We start from the raw sequence: 15,590 nt of genomic DNA on the forward strand, positions 1-15,590 counted from the left end.
TAATTGCCCAACCACGTCTTGTAATGCGTTCCTAACGCATTGTTTGTAACGCCTGCTATGCCTCGTTCATCGAAACAGCAGTACATAAATTTATCGCACACTCCCCACCCAAACCCCTCCACGTACCCCACTCTTTTTTTTTTTTTCAATACCCCTCCACTCCCTTCAAAGATCAAACTTCGGATGAACTCCTGGGTACCATTTCAACTTTGTCTGTGCCTTGTCATAACCCTATAGGCCACGAGGTCCCCGTTTTTTTGCGCTAGAATAAACATTATTTGCCGTTTTTGTCTGTCTGTCTATCTACCCTAGCTATCACCAGTCTTTTTTTTTCTTTTCTTTTTACTCGTTCGTCCATTTCACCATTGAGATGCATGTGATCGCTAATCAAGACATCCACTCCACAAGAACAATAGAGACAGGACGGGCGTTATTTTTTTGTTTTCAGAAAGCACACATGCGCACAAATTCAAATGCACTGTCACAAACGGGTTTTACACTTCAGAGAGAGAGAGAGAGAGAAAAACGCATGTCCCTGCCAGTATCCCTAGCTGCCAGTGTTGGCCGACACTTCCGCGGCGATTCGACCTATATACGCGCGCGACAGTTAAAGCAGAGTGCACGAGTGTTGAACATTGGGCGAGTTGGTTCGTCGTACTTGAACTGGTATAGCGCATTACGGGGGAAGAAGAAACGGCCGAGCAGACCGACACAAAGAGGACAGAGCGCTAACTTCCAACTGAGCTTTATTGTCAAACTGACATCAAATATGTAGACCGGCGCAAGCATACAAAACCACCCTAACGCAACAACAAGATTACACACAACATCGCACCGTCACACATCACAGATTCATAGGCGGTTATGCTGATTAAGGGAAGGCCACTTCGTGTTCGGATAAAACCAAAGGACGGGGGCGCTAATACACGTGCTGCCAAGCAGAGTGGTTATAAACGCGCCGTGTAAGCGTATACAGTCTATTTTTTTTTAATTCCTTCTTTTACCCTCATGTTTGACGCAAACAATAACGATTGCGTAAGAGACTTCGAGAACATTAGGAGTGGGAACGCTCCAACGGCTACAGATTTCGCATAGGCCACCATTGCGCACGGTGGTCGAAAACTGGTCGCCGGAAAAAAAAAAAAAAAGACGTGAAAAAGAGAGAAAAAAGAAAAGACACACACAGAGAGAGACACAAACGCAACAGCTGCGCGCGTACTGACCTTCTTTTTCCGTCCGCGCGTCAAGCGTCTCGCTCGACTCGTTTTTTTTTTTCTTTTTTTTTCTTGTCAGCACCGATTCCGGGACTAAAGACGTTGCGCAAACCGTAACGTCGGCGCAGACGGCGCGGCCCGAATGTCCACAGCCCCTATACTCAGTCAGCATATTTTTTTTTCTCGGGCACGCAGCGAAAGACGGACGGTTCGGTTTCGCGATGGCCGCGACATAATCAATCAATCAATCAATCAATCAATCATTTATATAACGTGTCCTGGAATAACCATAAGGTCCTTGGTGCAGGCGCACGCACAAATAAAACAATACTAATTAATAATAAAAACAATAAATAACAATAAAACGATACAAATTATACAATACAGGCACTCTTCACTCCAGAAAAATCAAACAAGAGTGAAAATACACAGAAAAAAAAAAGGAAATGGTAAGAATCTGTACATTGTGGAAAACTGTTAAAACAGCGCAGAGCTGAGATAAGAACAATGACAGTATAACGACGACGACAATAATAATAATAATAATAATAATAATAATAATAATAATAATAATAATAATAATAATAATAATAATAACAGTTGGGGCTTAGCGAGTCAAAAGTAGGGTTGCCACCTTTTCTTGGCCCTTCGAAGAGGGGCGGGAGAGGTGGGGGATGAGCTACCAGATTTGATTTGATGTGTAGGGTTTAACATCCCAAAACCAGCATATGATTACGAGAGGCGCCGTAGTGGAGGGAGGGCTCCGGTAATTTCGACCACCTGGGGTTCTTTAACGAGCACCCAAATCTGAGCACAGGGGCCTACGGCATTTTCGCCTCCAACGAAAATGCAGCCCCCCCCCCCCCCATAGCCGGGATTCGATCCCGCGACCTGCGGGTCAGCAGCCGAGTACCTTCGCCACCACCGCGGCGGGGCGATGAGTTACCGGGATACTAAATTAGTGTTGAACAAAAGACTCCGTGCCACGGATCTTTGGCGTGCAGAGCCATTTAATGTAACATATCGCTTTCCTTGGGCCAAACAAACGTTATGTACAAAAAAAAAAAAGAAGAAAGGCACACTACGCTAATCTACAAGTCCAATTGCTGGCAAAAAAATATACCCCCCCCCCCCCCCCCCCGATTACAATGACGCTTCATTTACTCCTCTGGAGTAAAAAAAAAAAAAAACGCCGACAGTTGACGGTGGATGCTAACCGGCAACCTGCCCGCTGTTAAAAAAAAAAAACCGGTCCAGTCGCAGTAAAACCAAACTAATGGCAACCCTGGGCCAAAAAAAAAAAACAACAATGATTAATAGGCACGCGATAGTGGAAGGCTCCGGAAATTGGCACCACATAAACCTAAATAGAGGAGCTTCTATACGATTTCGCCTCTATCAAAGTGTGGGCGCGCCGCCAGGATCGGACCTGACACCTTCGAGTCAATCAATGAATCGGTGTTTATTCAATGAACTTAATACAAAAGTGGTTACAAAGTATTTGGACCATTAGCCTGTGTGGCTAGTTACTTCACTAGCCGAGCATCGTAAACCCCGTAGCACCGCGGCGGCTCACGAATAACATTGAACGAAGGACGATCACGCGATGTGGTGGACGTATCAAGAGTATTTTGCTTTACATCATTCGTACTTTCTTTACACCATAGAATTTCCCAATATACACTAGAGGGAACTCTGGCGCTAGTGTCTATGGGAGCTGCAACGCACGGCGCTTCAGTGAGCATGGGAATGATGGGTATAGTACACACATTTGTCTAAGCTTCGTACTTCTGGCCTGCTCTTGGCTCGGTGTGTGTTCGTGCGGCTTGAAGGTGTTTTCTCATGAAACAAAAAATCGGCAAATGTGCAGCGATTGCGCTTCACCACCCAATTTTTTTTTTTTCGAATTACCTTTCCAAATTGGGATACGAAGTTCAAAAGGGTTGAATCTTTCTTTCAAAACAAAAATCGAAACACAGCAATAAACGAAGCCGCAAGTACGATTCACCGCCCGCAAGTACGAAGACTAGGCAAATGTGTGTGCACTACCCATCATTCCCACGGTCGCTGAACGATCGCAGCGCCAGAGTGCCCTCTAGTTAATTTTGAGAAACTCTACGCTTTACGCGACCGGGGCGATAGGCTCGGTTGAACAGGAAGGGACAGAACATGCAGTTACAAGTTAGTTACTGGATGAACAGACGGATGGATGGATGGATGGATGGATGGATGGATGGATGGATGGATGGATGCTATGAGCGTCCCCTTCACAACGCGGGGCGGTGACATGTGTGTGCCACCAGACTCGCAAGAAAACAAAATGAACAGAAAACTCTTTTTTTTTATGTTGGCCTTATCTACTTCGATTAAATCGATATTATTGTAACAGAGAAAAATATGATTTTTTTCTTTCTGCACAGCACGCGAACTCCCAAGTAGCCGAAGTTACCCGGAGAGCGAGTCGTTTGTAGGGACGTTGAACTGCACGTAACAACGTCCGGATTTTCTTTTGTCGTTGGTACCCGCCACGGTACGTAATCTAGTGGTACAAGGCACTCGGCTGCTGACCCGCAGGTCGCGGGATCGAATCTCAGCCACGGCGGACACATTTTTTTGATGGACGCGAAAATGCTGGAGGCCGGTGTGTACTTATATTTGGGTGCACGTCAAAGAATCCCAGGCGGTCGAAATTTCCGGAGCCCTCCCTCCACTACGGCGTCTCTCATAACGACATCGTGGTTTTTGGGACGTTAAACCCCAACAATTATTGTTGGTAACATACGAAGATGTCGAACGAATCGGGGAAAAAACAAAAAGAAAGCAGCGCGGCTATACAAGAGAAGAAAGTCAACAGGACAGAGCGCTGACTAAACACATGAACGTGTGTTCCATGTGAACGAACATATACGCCTTGCAAAGGGGAAATAAGCATACGGGAGCAAGCGCCTCAGTCATCAAACGAAGCGGCCTTAGGCTTTCGGTCTGCTTTTAGTGTAACAAAGACTCGCGTCGCCAGGAGACAGGGGGGGGGGGGGGGGGCAACTGCAGCAAGCCGGTAATTGCTCTCTCGGGTTCACTATCAGCCGGTTTTTATTAAGGCTGTATAATTTACTTCGTCAACAGGGCGAACTCAATTTTACGAAGCACGTCAGGCGACTTATCGCAATTCATCTATGCCGGCAATATGACAGCGGCCCCCAACTTCCTGTCGTCATACACGGTGCACGACGAAATCGTCGCTTCACAAATCGTGGAGAAAAGCTCGGAGGCATCGCTTCCAAACGGAAATTGAGAGTTATCTGCGCCCGAATCGCGTATATTTGTCGTGTTTGCGCACGCGACAAGCCATGACAAACATGCATAGGGGGGGAGGGGCAACTATTTATACACTCCCGGCTACGCCGGCGATGTGGAGTATGACGAGACGAGTCGTCGTACTCATCACGCTCAGATTGTCGCTGTAACCGGGAGTACATGACTAGCTGTGACTATATGCACGTGTGTCATTGACGACTGTGTCGTACGGCCAAGTTAGTACACCGAAAAACTACGATCTGGATCATCGGGATCCGCTAACAGGGTGGGTGTATCGACGTTTTTTTTTGGTAAGGAAGACAGAAGGTTGAGTAGCAGTTGGTACTATAGAAAAAGTAACAGCTTCGCCAAAGGGGCGAAGCAATGAATGTGATAGCAACACATTCGAATGTTTCACGAAGCAAGGCAAGCATTTTTAGGAGCGATATTAATTGTGGTAAACATGCGCGTGTTAAGTAACCAAGTTTCCAACAACTAGGCTCGTGCGTATAGTGACGGCGCTGGTATACGAAGCGAGGCTGGTAGTCAACTCATTTAGATACGATATCACGCAACTCTACAAAACGCTGGTGTAAGAGAACACGGCCGCTTTAGGTAGACTTTCAGCAACATTTTTCCCCCGTGTTGAGGGCACAGCCCGTAGAAGCTCCCACCTGCTGATGTAAGGGCACTAGGCGCGCGCGCTCGAGCTAATCGTTTCCGCGACAATCATAAGCCCCCCCCCCTCCCCCTTTTGTTCGCTGGCGAGATAAGGGCGCGCGCAGATGAGCCCGGCCGGAAAGGCAACATTCGCTACGCAGAAAGAGGAGGCTAGCGCTCCTTCCCCGTATATATACAAATAAATATACATATACGTGAATGGCAGCGGCTACGGCAAAAACCAGCCGAGACTGACCATATAATTGCTATCGCAATAAAATAAAAGATAATGAGTGGGGACGGCCACGCGCACAACAGCGTTTAGGCAGATAACCAGCGTTTTACAGTCACAGAACGGACGGCCAAGATGAAACGCAGCCGCGGGCGGAAGAGGAATTAAGATAAGATCACACGAGACGCGTCCCCAGCCGTACAGGGGAAACCTGCACGGGACTGTATCGCGAAGATACGCGAGAAGCAAAAAAGAAAAAAAAAGACCATCGCTCGAGTTTCCCCACAAACACAACAAAGCCGCTGTTCCAGAATATTAATCCGTCCACACTACGTGGCAGCAGCAGGGTGGTTATGACGCTAGACCGCTTACCACGAAGGTCGCGGGGTCAAATCCCGGAGGCAGTTTCGGTGGAGGCGTATATGGGCTCCAATAGTAGACGGCCCACTATAGCGTTTCGCCTCCTTCGAAATGAGACCGCCACGGCAGGGATCCAACCAGCGACGACTTTGGAATCAGCTGCCTTACATCGCGAAAGACGGTCCCCAATAGTTCAACAGTTAACGTACGAAACATGAATGACGGAAGCTCGTGTGAGTGAGTGAGAATCTATTAGAAGGCAGAGAGGTCGGGCCTGAGCTAGTTCGCTCTAGCCTGCTACTCTACACGGGGTATAAGGGGAGGGAAAGAGAGAGATGAAGGATGATGATGGGGACAAGAAGACGCGGTGCCTATGTACAGTAGCCCCTTAGCATAGTACCCTACAGTCTATAGCATCTAGTCCAGTGCTTTTGATAAAGTCTAAAACAGCCTTTGTAGCAGTTTTCGACACTGTTTGGTCGTTCATTGCTGACAACATGATGCGTTCACTCAATGGCGTTCGTCCGATGCTTGCCAACGTCGCAGTTAGCATTTTTCTTTGTGCCACGTACAATGAGCAGTCACAAAATATGCGAGCTAAAGTTTCGCGAACTTTGCAGCGCTCACGATTCGGGCTGTCCGCACGGCCGTTTAGGTGGGTGTAGTGGCGAGTGAAGGCGACGCCCGGGGCGAATACGGTGCAGTATATTAGCAAGTGTTCGACTGATTTTAGCCGAAGAAAAGTCATATTGGTGTCTGTTTCCCGCAGACGCTTGTTCCAATGATCAGGTAGCGACCAGCAAGCGGCAGCGATCTCAACAATGTGTTGACGTCACTTCGCGAATAAAAGCTGGTCTTCCTCGTTTTGTGTCCGTAATCCGTGCAGGGTTTTTTTTTTGTCGAATCTTTTCAAAAGCACCTCTGACAAATTTCAATACAGCCAGCTTCTATTATTATTCAAGATCCGCAAATAAAGAACACTTTATTTTTTTTTCTTCGTCACAAGCTACCGCACACACACACAAGTTGTCCTGTCGCAAAGTGACAGGACAAAAACAACTACTACACAGGAAGCAATTCGTCGGGGCTGCAAGGACGGAGCAAACACTTGCATCACGGTCTCTACCGTGACAGTTGGTCGGCCATCATCAATCCTCAAACACTTGCATAACGGTCTTTATCGTGACAGTCGGTCGGCCGTCGTCAATCCTGCGACACGAGCTGCAGTGTATTTCTAGAATACATCGACCGCGGGGTCATTTCGGCTTAAAAATCAGCGTGTAAGCACTATTGTATTAAGCGCCGAGGGACCATAAACCCATATAGAGGGAACCGCGGTATCCAATCCCTTAATTTCGGCTTTCTAACAAGTTCAAAACAAAGCGCTAATGGACAACGACCGATTCAAAAGAGCCCGCCATTGCGACGGCAGCGCCACCGCCCACACGACGACCAGAAAGGAGGAGCGCCCCCCCGTCACAGCGCACGTCATTGAAAACCGCGGAGGAAGGAAAGGTTGAAAAACAACTTCTCCCCCTCTTTTCCACAGGCTTCCTCTCTTTCTCTGTCTACGAAAGGGCACTGCGGACTTCGGAGACTGCGGAGAGATGTCAGATTAGAAGAACAGCTGGCCCACCTGGCCACACGGTGTAAATGTGTGATTACGTGTCCCACGCTCGACTCGTCATGGCGGCGCCCGTGCCAGCCGGGGCGCCGGCGCCTGGAAACGACGCGACGCTAAGCACCCGTCTAATCTGGCTTTAGCGAACGGCTTAACGGCGTGACCGCGCAATTGACGGCGCGGCGGACCTAATCTGCGCGCGTGTTACCGCGAGCACTAAAAGTCCCGCGCCTAGGAGCAAGCTCCGGTGTGTTTGTTTGCGATCTCAGAGTTCGCTCGCTCCGTAGGAATGGAGTCGCCCACGCCGGCTTCGACGATCGCCTCCACGACATCCGCACCCGGCGGTAACGGGAACGTCGTCTACGACGAACTCCTGCCGGTCCTAATCCAGTGCTTCGCCATCATCCTGCTGGGCTACTTCTCCGGCCGCGCGGGCCTCATAGGTCCCGCCGAGACCCGCAGCCTGAACGTGTTCGTCTCCTACTTCTCGCTGCCGGCGACCGCCTTCAAGTCGCTCGCCGTCATCGCCTTGGGCGAGGTCAACTGGCGCTTCCTGGCCGCCGTGGCGCTTGGCAAGAGCGTCGTCTTCTTCGTCGTCTTCGCCGTCACGCTGGCGCTCCTGTCCCGACAGCCGGCGAGCTTCGCTAAGGCCGGTCTGTACGCCATCGCTTCGTCGCAGAGCAACGATTTCGGCTTGGGATACCCGCTCATCGTGCACCTCTACGACAAAGTACAGCCGACGTTCAGCCACTACCTCTACCTGGTCGCGCCCGTACAGCTGGCCTTCCTGAACCCGATAGGTTTCACCATGATGGAGTACGCACGCCCTCGTCAAGACAGGCCGGGGGGAACGCCAAGCCGCGTTCTCTCCACGCTGAAGGGCATCGTGAGGAACCCCGTTGTGATTGCGCCCGCCCTGGGCATCGTCTGGAACGTGAGCACGTCCAACGCCCCCTTACCGTCGGTGATCGAGCGGATCTGCGACTCCTTCGGGGACGCCTTCATCGCTTCAGCGCTCTACCTGCTCGGCCTAAGCATGGTCGGCAAGGTGGGAAGCATGGACAAGTACGCCGCCCTCACCCCGGCCCTTCTGGTGACTGTGAAGATCGTCGTCTGCCCGCTGGTCATCCGCGAGCTGGTCAACTTTCTCAACGTCGCCGACAACGAGCGAGACCTGAAGGACTTCGGCAACTTCGGCTTCCTCTACGGCATGATACCCATGGCGCCCAGCGTGTTTATCTTCGCCACCCAGTACGATCTCCCAACGGCCGCCGTCTCCACGGGAATGGTGCTCGGCACCTTCCTCTCGGCTCCTCTCATCTTCATCACAGCGACCGTGAGCCAAATCAAGAGGCACAGTCTCAAGGACTTTGCCGTGATTATAGGCAAGACTATGGTCACATCCAGTGCCATCAGCACTGCCTGTTGCCTGTGGCTTCTGGTGGTGCTTTTCCGCAGACGATACAGCGTAACTCACGGAGTCACTATCTACTTGGTCGTCTGCCAGCTTGCCACAGCCCTGGGTGGAGTACTGTGGGCCGCCACGAGCATCGACAATCCTCTGTCTCCCGTCGCGTACACTCAGTCGGTGTTATCTATAGCTGGCATCTTTGCATCTCGCATCTGGACCGCAATCCTGGCAGGCGTGCTAGCCCTGCTGCACTGGCGCTCGCTCTGCTTCGTGCTCAGGCTTAAGTGGCTCATCGCAATAGCTGGATTTGGATCCTCTGTCCTGGTGGCACTGTCTCTCTGCCTGAGCATCCCAAAGAGGGGATCCCGGCTAGGCGACACAGACCCAAACTTCCAGTTCGGAGACATACAAGCGGTCGTGGCAGTCACCGTTCTTCTCACCAGCCTCCTCTTCACGGTGGTCAGCCTCATTCTTCAGCACAGGTACCGGCTGAGGATGAGAGACTATGTGCCCATTCAAGGCAGCAGTGACGACGACGAACGGGCCACCTCGCCTCGGTCCGAAGACCACGACCCTCTTATTCAGTCATCGAGCTCTCGGTCACGTGCCTCAGTCTTGCAAGCAGGAACGAGCACCAAGTCGGACGGATGCACTGGAGATTGCGAGGACTGCGATAACTGCTCTCATCATGAAGAGCGTGACAACGTTCCGGATCTTGAAGACCTCATGAGCAGCCCAAGGCCAAAGCGCAACGCTCGGAGACTGCACAGGTCCTCGAACTCTGCTAACCCCTCCGCGGCGCGGTTGGCATCGGTGAACTCGAGGAAGGCAGAATTCCACATGTCGCCCTCACAACAAGTTCCAAGCACGTCTTTCGACGAGCTCTGTGGACCACAGTTCAGCTGCGACAAGCAGCAAGTCCGGCAGTGCATGGGCCTTGTTGGCACATACAATCAGCAGACCACCATTCGGGTGCAAAATGCGGATGAAGTGCTGGACTTAGACAGCGTCCCTCCAGTTGATGACGATGCACACCAAGTCTTCAGGCACACCTTGCTTTGTCTTCTACTCACTGTCTCCATGGTCATCGGACTTGCTGTTTCGCTTTGGCAGCTTCTTATCTACGACACACCGACGGGAATCTTGGTTGAGCTGGAATTCTTGGACATCATAATGAACTACGGACAGGGAATGCTGACATTTCTCGTGTTCGGACTCGACGCCAAGTGGCTCTTCCGATCGCTGACCAACGCTTGGTACTTCGTCACATGTCGGCAGCAGAGGCCAAGGAACACGGCCGCCCTCGTGCTCCCGAGGTTCGAAGACCTGTCACCAGAGACCCGCCAGATATGCACACAGTTCCAGGTATATCACAGGGATGCCTGCATCACGGACATTTGTCGTTCGCGACCCGGTCCCAACGGCACCGAGCTACACCTCGCCTTCGTGGGTAAGGATCTAGTCGACTGGCTCATAGCCGTCGGATTGTGCCACGACCGAGTGCAGGCCGCTCGATACGGCAAGGCGCTGCTTGAAGGCAGGGTGATAGAGCATGCAACCGGACAGCACCACTTCTGCGACGAGCTATACACGTACAAGTTCCTACCTTCGCACGAGATGGATGTTTCTTCATGAAGTCGCATGTGCACTAGGAACATTGCTTGAAAGGCATAGCAGTCGGATTGTGCTACGACCGAGTGCAGGCCGTCCAATACGGCATGGCGCTGCTTGAAGGCAGGGTGATAGAGCATGCAACCCGACGGCACCACTTCTGCGACGAGCTATACACGTACAAATTCCTACCTTCGCACAACAGACGTTTCTTCATGAAACGGCATATGTGCGTGCTACATTGCTTACAAGGCATGCAACGACATGTTTATGCAATGTGCCTTGATAAGCTTACCTGTGGTGCAAAAGACTAGAAAGCGCACAACTTGGTGCTTGCACGACGCACAGAATGAACAATTGTGGGAAAGAGTAACTCCCTGTTCTGATAAGATGCACCATACTTTAAAAATCTCGCTCGGCAAAGATAGCGAACGCGAATACAGCCGAGAAAACGTATATTTAATTTATGTATTTGTAAATAGTTACGAAAAACTTTTGTTTTGTGAAGCTTCAACGAAGACTTATAGTGAGCACAAAAGCCAAAGAACCAGATGTTTAGGCTCGATTATTCTTGCGAATTCCTGACAATGCATGGCGTGATTCAACAGCAGCTTATATAGTGCCTTCTGAACAATTTATTCCATGTCCATAGCACACGCCTATAGCAAAAGTTCATATCTACAGATATGGAATAAAGTGTACCTGATGTATGCAGACTCCCGACTTATTTTAAACTTGATAGTAAGTAAAACGAAATAAAGTATGACAGCACATGTCCCATTTGTTTGCTATTCATTCTATAGCTTTCAGCGATCAACCAGCAATAAAAAGTCATACTATTACTAATCTCAGGCTAATGTTTTGCAAAGCTTTTGTCAACCAAAAAACAGCTGCTCATATTCACACGCAACACAGTTAAACATCCTTATAACGAAATTCTTGATATAACCAAGGATTTTAACTCTGCACAACATGCATTTTGAACTTCAACATAATGAAGCATGTCATGATTTGAATATACCCTAATTAATCTTTGTATTGTGAGGGGCAACTTTCCAGGAAGAAAGAAAATATAACAAAAATAAAGGCATTGTGCGCATCATTACACTTTTTAGACAACTTGAATTTCGATATTTTGATCGTAATGTGAGGGTCGACTTCAGGTAGCCAATGTATGGAAAAAGCTGCCATTACATTAGAGTCAATATGGCAATGAAGATTTAGTGATATCACAGAGGGAGACAGAAGTGACAAGTTGAAACCTTTTCTAGCACCAGTTGTACAATAGATGGGCGATTCAGGTTGTTACTCTCTTTTATGCTATATTAGACTGCAGCTCTTCTGGTTTCGTGCCGTTCAACAAACTATCAACACGCTTGCCAAAAAGACTGGAAAGCAAGTGGTTTGGTTCACTGAACATAATAGCAACAGCGTTGCACTACACCGGACAAGACTTTTCGTTTTGACAAGCCGCCGTTAGCCAGCAAAATGGGCACAATAGCTTCGTATTTCCCACAATGTGTTTGGCCCGTGTTCCTCTTTGGCTCACGCATGAATTATGACCGTTGTGACGAGGCCTTCACAGCATAAAGCCACAGTCAATGAATCTCTAGATCAAGAAAAAAAAATGTTTTTCACAGTACTAGAGTATTTTTTATATCACCATATTATTCAAACATTCTTCTGGCAAGAAAGGAACAAGATAAAACCACTTGTTTGAAGCACAAAGACGCATGGAAGCCTCACTTGCTTTACCGTTGTCTATGTGCTTCGAGTTGTCGATAAAGTCGCCCTCACGCTGTCGATTGCTAGTTTCCTGGTTAGCTCAATTGGCAGAGCGACTGCCCCGGACAGGTGTTGGTGCCAGGTTCGAACCTCGGACCAGGATGAATTTTCCAGCAACTAGGAGGCTTTCCTTTATGAAAAATCTTTACGGATTTCCCTGTGGATTCATGCTACAAATGAGCGGTTGTCTCCTTTCCCTTTCTTAATCCTTCCTTCGCCTTGCAAGTTTCCACAGAACTCGTTTGCATTACCATTGATCTGGCACTTTCTGAGCGAGAAGGAACCCTTTTTTTTAACTATATTCTACTTTAGGAGGGTAGAATTTCAATTTAACAGAATCTCAATATTATGAGGTCAATTGCAGATTTGATCAACCTCATTGTATCAAGGTTTAACTTGTCTCGTAACCACTACAGCTGTCAAATCTGACAGACCTAGAAATCTTCTCATTAAGTAGCTTGGCTTTTAGGTAGTGCTTTCTGCAATAGTGTAAACAAGTAACTGTCATGCATTATTTTTATTCGTGGTGAGTAATTGTGGTGGCAAGGATGAATGCGTTGATAAACAAAATTTCTAACAAGTTGCCTAGGACAGTGGAACAGGAACAGAAAGCACACCTCTCCGAGGTCTCAAAGGTAGCATACCTCTTGGACATGGACCACATTTAATGCGACGTACAATTGTATGTACTGAACAGTGCATGTAAACGACAGTAACCGGAACATATAACAGTGCCGACTAGTGACCAGACACAAGTAAGTCGGCACTACCGTGTGTTCCCTTCCCGTGTCCTGCAATATACATGTACCGTTTGGTTTGCAATAGCTCACCAACAAGCTCAAATTTGTAAGCGCATAGTTTTAGTCGTTCTCTATACAAAGTTGTCTCACATGTAGCGATTTCCATTTCATAACACTTCACAAACAACAAACAGTTGCGATGAAACTTTTTTTTTACCTCGGCATTCTCGCTGACTAGCCGAGTTTCATTCGTAGCAGACCTCGAATCGCAATGCCTTGAGTGCAATTTGTGAAACGAACAATAAAGTACGGCAGGTAGGAAACTGATCGCGAAACACGCCGGCCAAAATAGGAGCAACCAGTGAGCACAGTTCATTACTGCTGTAACCTGTGCAGCAAGTGACTTGAGAGGAGTTAGCGACACAAGTACCGACACATCTCAAGAGATCAGAAACCATGTCATACGCTCAATAGCATCTAGTAGCACTATGTGTGGCTACTTGGTGAATGTTCAGTCCGAATAAAAACGACGCCTAAAGCATAACCACGCAGCAACAGAGGTGCACAGACAGGCGATAGGTGTGCATTTGTTTGCTTGCGTGGTCGTGTTTTTGGCGCAGTGTTTTTTACTCCTACCGTACGCTCAATAGTTAGCATGACCACAAGTATTCCGGTAGCGCCTTTTTAAGCACCAAAACACATGCGACGCACTAAAAAGCCAGAAGGAAGACTCGATGTACTAAACAATGTGTTGCTACAGTGTCTTAAGAAACTCAGCCTCAGCTGACACCAGAAAAAAAAAATTAACTCGCGGCTTCCCAGCAAATGACGCGTTTCTTTGGCCAGCGAGTTCGCCAAGACGAACTCGCGTAGTTAAAGAATCAGCTGATGTTTACACGGGGGGGGGGGGGGGGGATGCGTCGACTGCTGCGCCTTCATCTTGGGGTCCTAAGCACCGACACGAAGCGACGCCATACACTCGGCAGTTACGGGTACATGGAAGGACAGTGCCAAGCTAAGTATTGGCGCAAAACTATGCACACCGAAACTTAAAGAGCCAGCTGATGTTTACACAGGGGAATGAGTTGACTGCGGCGCCTTCATCTTGGGGTCCTAAGAACCGACACGAAACGACGCCATACACTCGGCAGTTGCGAGGACATGGAAGGACAGGGCCAAGCTAAGTATTGGCGCAAAACTATGCACACCGAAACTTATAAAGAGCCAGCTGATGTTTACACAGGGGGATGAGTTGACTGGTGCGCCTTCATCTTGGGTCCTCAGAAACGACGCCATACACTCGGCAGTTACGGGTACATGGAAGGACAGTGCCAAGCTAAGTATTGGCGCAAAACTATGCACACCGAAACTTAAAGAGCGCGCCAATTAAGGAGAAAAAGGGGTACGCATCGCCCATTACTTGCGCCGTAACAACTCGGCAAAAAAAAACGACCCTCGCGGCAAGACTTTCTCGCGCTACCACGCAGTACATAAACAGCCGCTCATCAAACTGCACGCGCAGTGCTAAGAGCACGCTACAAGTAATAAATATGACTTACCTGGAATATGCTGGCATTCGAGTTGACGTGGAATACCTGCCGGTGACCGTTCGGGTAGAGCACAACAAGCGACAAGGAAGCCGCCATGGCGCCTGCTGCGCCTCCTACCGTCAAAGTAGTTTGGCAGCTCGTGTGATGACGAAAACACCGCTGCAACTCCTTTGCAGCAGCGAAGAAACACGCTTCGCCGTTTATATGATATGACGCGACCTTTTGATAAAACTTTGAGACGTGCGTCCCCTTACGGTAACTTGTGTTGCAACGTTCTAAAACATGTCGAGGTGCTTTATTTTTTTTTTTTTCTGCGGGTCACGCGAAAACGAAACCGACCGGCTTTTCCGGCCGTTCAATCCTAAGTCGGAACTTTTGTTGTCGTCGTGATTACTATAAAGTGCGTGACACTTTAAGCGGCGGATTTTCGTCCGTGTACCGCCTCATGTTGCGTGGTAACGCAGTGGTGAATACGGGCCTAAGCAAGGCTAACAATGCTCAAAACCAGCGCTAAATCAACCAAGAACGTCTCATATAATCTAAACTACAGAAATAAGCATTAATCCCAATAACTTGTTTAAAAACGCTCCTGAAATATCTGGCGTCACGCGAGAGAGGGCGCCACCATCTCGCCAAGCGCGCGATTGCCGATGATCGTGCAACGCGCTTCCTAGAGCTTCATGGCAGTGGAGTTGAGTCATGCACAAGATGTACGACTGCACCATGACCTATACTAGAAGGACATTAGAGTTCGATTTAATGCTACACTACAGCCCATACAAGAACACAAGCACAAAATTTTTATTCATTTATCTTTTTTTAGAAGCGCGTCAGTTGCAAAACGTAGTACAATGCCAGAATGTTTTACTCGCCCAAAAATTTACGAACAACTTCTCAGACATCAAAGACAGACTGTTCAGTTTGCTTGCGATGATTCCAATTTAGGAGTTAATTCCAGTTTGTGCAAAAAAAAAATCACATGGTGCATTGCACAAGAATGTTCTGATGCCTCCGCTTTCTTCTGACATGAAGTTCCGCCTAGTCGAACATCCCCGTTTTCGGTGAGCAGCCATGAACAGAACACGACAACATCTGCTGGGCTCCTCCTGAGC

At 48.7% G+C, this 15,590-nt stretch overlaps 2 protein-coding genes across 2 annotated transcripts in view; one reads left to right on the forward strand and one right to left on the reverse strand.

Annotated features, from left to right (window-relative positions):
* The window catches only part of LOC119179400 (tether containing UBX domain for GLUT4), a 43,737-nt gene extending 29,064 nt beyond the window's left edge, over positions 1-14,673 (reverse strand). Inside the window, exon 1 of the mRNA XM_075868670.1 lies at positions 14,488-14,673. Coding sequence (XP_075724785.1) covers positions 14,488-14,574 — 87 coding nt within the window. The 5' untranslated portion in view covers positions 14,575-14,673. The remainder of the gene's footprint in view (positions 1-14,487) is intronic.
* LOC119180274 (lysosomal cholesterol signaling protein) lies at positions 7,251-11,249 on the forward strand. The gene has a single exon (XM_037431429.2). The coding sequence runs from the start codon at positions 7,671-7,673 to the stop codon at positions 10,425-10,427; it is 2,757 nt and encodes a 918-aa protein (XP_037287326.2). The 5' UTR covers positions 7,251-7,670; the 3' UTR covers positions 10,428-11,249.
* Positions 14,674-15,590: the final 917 nt, after the last annotated feature.

The sequence above is a fragment of the Rhipicephalus microplus genome, chromosome 7 (genome assembly GCF_043290135.1).
Source record: "Rhipicephalus microplus isolate Deutch F79 chromosome 7, USDA_Rmic, whole genome shotgun sequence".
Taxonomy (NCBI): Eukaryota; Metazoa; Arthropoda; class Arachnida; order Ixodida; family Ixodidae; genus Rhipicephalus; species Rhipicephalus microplus.